The 3,489-nt window shown below is 42.2% G+C and overlaps 1 protein-coding gene across 1 annotated transcript; it reads left to right on the forward strand.

Moving 5' to 3' along the window:
* The first annotated feature begins 696 nt into the window (after positions 1 to 696).
* On the forward strand, positions 697 to 1,704 carry LOC125533825. The gene is made up of 2 exons (XM_048697163.1): positions 697 to 905; positions 1,282 to 1,704. Exons 1-2 carry the CDS (start codon positions 719 to 721, stop codon positions 1,497 to 1,499), a joined length of 405 nt encoding a protein of 134 aa, XP_048553120.1. The 5' UTR covers positions 697 to 718; the 3' UTR covers positions 1,500 to 1,704.
* Positions 1,705 to 3,489: the final 1,785 nt, after the last annotated feature.

Consider the following 3,489-nt stretch of genomic DNA (forward strand, 5'->3'; position numbering starts at 1 on the left):
TCTACGCTTTTAGTGAATTCAAGATTCGCATTGAGTATAAAACCATATTATGAAGAGTGGCACAAGCAAAGTACTTTGGTCTGAACTCCATAGACAAATCCTAAGCCAAAAGCCTCAGAAATCCACTCCATAGCCATTTTTTGCATGAGTTTCTCTAAGCCCAAGTAATTTCAATGATCATCCTCTGGTACTAATGAGCCACATGGTTATTCATACTCAGAGAACAAAGCCAGTTTCAACAATTCGGAGCCCTTTTTTTTGTTCCGATACTACCGAGCCATTTCATTTTGAAACATACTTAGATAACTAGGTATTTCATTGATTCAGAAGTGTTGCTAGAAGTTCGCTCACTAATCCGAGGCCATCTTCAGGATAAAGTTCTAGGTGAAGTCACTCGGAACTGCCATTGTCCCCGAACTTCCTTTTTGTGGGAAACGAAAAAATTGTGTTTTCGTTGCAGATGGCAACGACAGGTGAAATTCGTCCTTGTGGGCCACCCATTTCGTTCCTGGCGGCACCCACAGGGTGACAGAAGTGAAATTTCTGGGATCATGATGATAGTTTTGTGATTTAGTAAAAAAGAATATTTTCACCTAAAAAATAAAAAAATATAGGGAAAAAAGACGAAACAGTTTTGGAACTGCAAGGCCCATCGAATTCTTAGGGTGCAGAGAGGCCACAAGTTTCTAGAAAGAAAAGGCAGAGAGGCCACAAGAAAATGGAAGCAGCAGCAGCACGAGCGCGAGCACCAATGGCGTCGATCTCGAGCTTGGATTTGGGAAAGATCGTGCCCGGCGCCGGCTTCCTCCTCCACCGCCACGCCGCCGTTCCCAGCGCCCCTGTTCTCCGCGGGAGGAGCGCGAGCGGGCGGTGCGGCCTCGCTGTCTCGGTCTCGTCCTCCAATGGTAGGTCTGCTCCGTGCAATTGTTTGTGATGTTGGAGCTGAGTTCAGTCATAGTAATGAGGTGCGAGGATTCGAATATTAGTATTACTGCTCTTACCGATTTCATGGTCCATTCTGAAGCCATAGCGATTCAGTTGACTCCGGTAATAATTTAATTCCAACTTCTTCGCTACTAATCCTGAGCAGGTAAAATTAGAGATCCATTTGGAGGGAGATCGCATGTAAATGGCGTCCAGTTGGGCGTTGTTGAGATTAATCATGGTGTTGAATATTCAGTTACAAACTTGTAATTTCAGGTGCCTATTTCTGATGTTTAAGTTCAGACTCTGCGCTTGAACATATACTGAAGTAACAATGGCTCATATTTAACGGTGTAGGTTCAGCTGGGCTCTCCCCACTGAGTGACTCGGAGAAGAAATGCCCTGTGGTGATGGAGATCCCGCTGGAAGATATCCGGAGGCCGCTATTTCAAACGCGTGCTAATGATCCCGATAAGGTGCAGGAGCTCATCGACAGCATCCGTGTCATCGGCCTCCAAGTACCCGTGGGCATCTTTTCCTTTAACATTAATTTTACCAAAATTATTTTCTTTTAGCTCATATAAGATAAATTATATTAGAACTTGAATTTTCTTGTGTGGAATGGAGTACATACAAATAAAGTTATAGAGTAGCTAATACATGGCCGACCAGCTACTGAATTCAGTGATCTCCACACAGTTGTCTGAGGACGTTTGTGCTATGGTTGATTGAGATTCACTTGATTGAGTATGCGTGTCAATATTCAAGTTGGGTTGTTTACATGCATGTTCTGCGTACAACATCACAAAGTACAGATGCATTTTTTGCCCACGAGATCTGGCACTATTATGTCTAGAATAAGATTTCCCAAGCTCATTTTGACATGTGAAGTCTATTCACCTGCGCTCCTCTGAATCAGTCTTAGTTGAAAGGAAGTGTGCCCCTTATGCCCGGATCAGCGGCTTTATTATTTCAACAGAGGCTCTATTATGTCTAAGATTGGATCTAATCTAGGTCTAAACTAGGGCTTTACTTTTGTTATCTTGGCCGTCGAAGTAGAAGGTGCCCCCTTCTGGTTCGGGCACACGGGTATTTATACCCGGTCTTGAGTCGGTTGGACGCCTTCCTTTCCTGGTCTCCTAGTTGCGAACGCCTTGAGCCTCCCAATCTTGATCTCTGAATGGTCGACGTCTCGGCCTCTTTCCAGTGTGACTGGTGAACTTCCTTTTGCCTGAGGCCTTGATTATAGATGTTCTCTTTAGCATACAAGTTTCGCCCTTTTAGAGGTAACATTAAGGGTTTGAGCGACTCTGAACAGGGCCTGGCATGATGCGGTATGGGTAATTTCAACTTCCCGCCGACATAGACCAGGGCCGGTGAGTTGAGATTCCACCCATTAACGACCAACATCACAATGATGAGACCAAAGCAATGAGTAGCTCCCATCACTCAACGTCTCTAGGAGGCACTTTTTGAAAGAAATAACTGAAATTAGTAGATAACGGTAGACAACAATAAGTCTATAGTTCAGTAAGAAAAAAAACTAAACCTGTAAATCTGTATCTATTAATTCATATCGGAACACTTGCTAAAGCACTATACATGGCAGAAGCAACATGCACACATTAAAACAGTGCAAAGACAAAAAAACTAATTGGGGAAAACGACAAGGACGTAACAAATAATTGAGTGTCTTTCTTCCTTGGCCTGAAGCACCCATTTTTGTGGAATTGCTAATTGATGACCGAATCGCTTCTATAGCACCTCCACCTCATTATCTTGGACTAGCGGCATCTCCCACTTCGCCATCTCAGCCTCCTACTCATTCTTCTCAACTGTCCGTACTTCCAATATGTCATTCCATGTCTCCATCAATTACTATACTGATTACAAGACTCCCCATAAATCCTCATGTTAATGGGAGAAAATACGAGAGATTTGAGCCAATGGTCCAATCTACAATGCTGCAAATGAACCTCAAGGGGACTGGATCAACTCATGTAGCCAAAAGAAGGAAAGAAAAACACTCTCCAATGTTTCTTTATGAAATGACCCATTCTGAGAAATGTTCATCTACTAATTTCTTCTTTTGGCCACCCCTGCCATTTCATATATAATCTTCCAAGCCTACGTCCCAACCTAGGTCTTTAGAGCAAGAAGAACGTAACATGAAAATACCTCAATAAATGCCAATCGTGCCCCTGATCTCTTCATTCTCCATTCTCAGAGACACAAATTTAATATTATGGAGAGTGTTGGGATTTAAAATGATGGTGAGGGTAAGATTTTTATAACTGATTGGTTTCTTTGTTTGACCCCCTAGTGATAAACTGTGAACTACAGTAACGGTGAAATATGAAATCCTTAATTTTAATTTATATCAAATATACAAGTCTATCATCATATTTATATATAGGCATTACATTGCCGCAATGCAGTAACACCACACAATATTTAATCTCTAGGGGCTCTTGGATGGAAAACAGGAAGAGCCAATATGCATGCTTTAGATAAACTAGTGTTAGTATAGTATAGGATCTGACTATCAAGTAGAACGTCTGATTT

Source organism: Triticum urartu, chromosome 2 (genome assembly GCF_003073215.2).
Source record: "Triticum urartu cultivar G1812 chromosome 2, Tu2.1, whole genome shotgun sequence".
NCBI classification, from domain to species: Eukaryota; Viridiplantae; Streptophyta; class Magnoliopsida; order Poales; family Poaceae; genus Triticum; species Triticum urartu.

Bases quoted from the DNA above. Each gene is read 5' to 3' on its own strand.
- LOC125533825 (XM_048697163.1), top strand. From the start codon at position 719: ATGGAAGCAGCAGCAGCACGAGCGCGAGCACCAATGGCGTCGATCTCG. The intron at 906-1,281 runs GTAGGTCTGCTC...TTAACGGTGTAG, and splicing joins CTCGGTCTCGTCCTCCAATG to GTTCAGCTGGGCTCTCCCCA.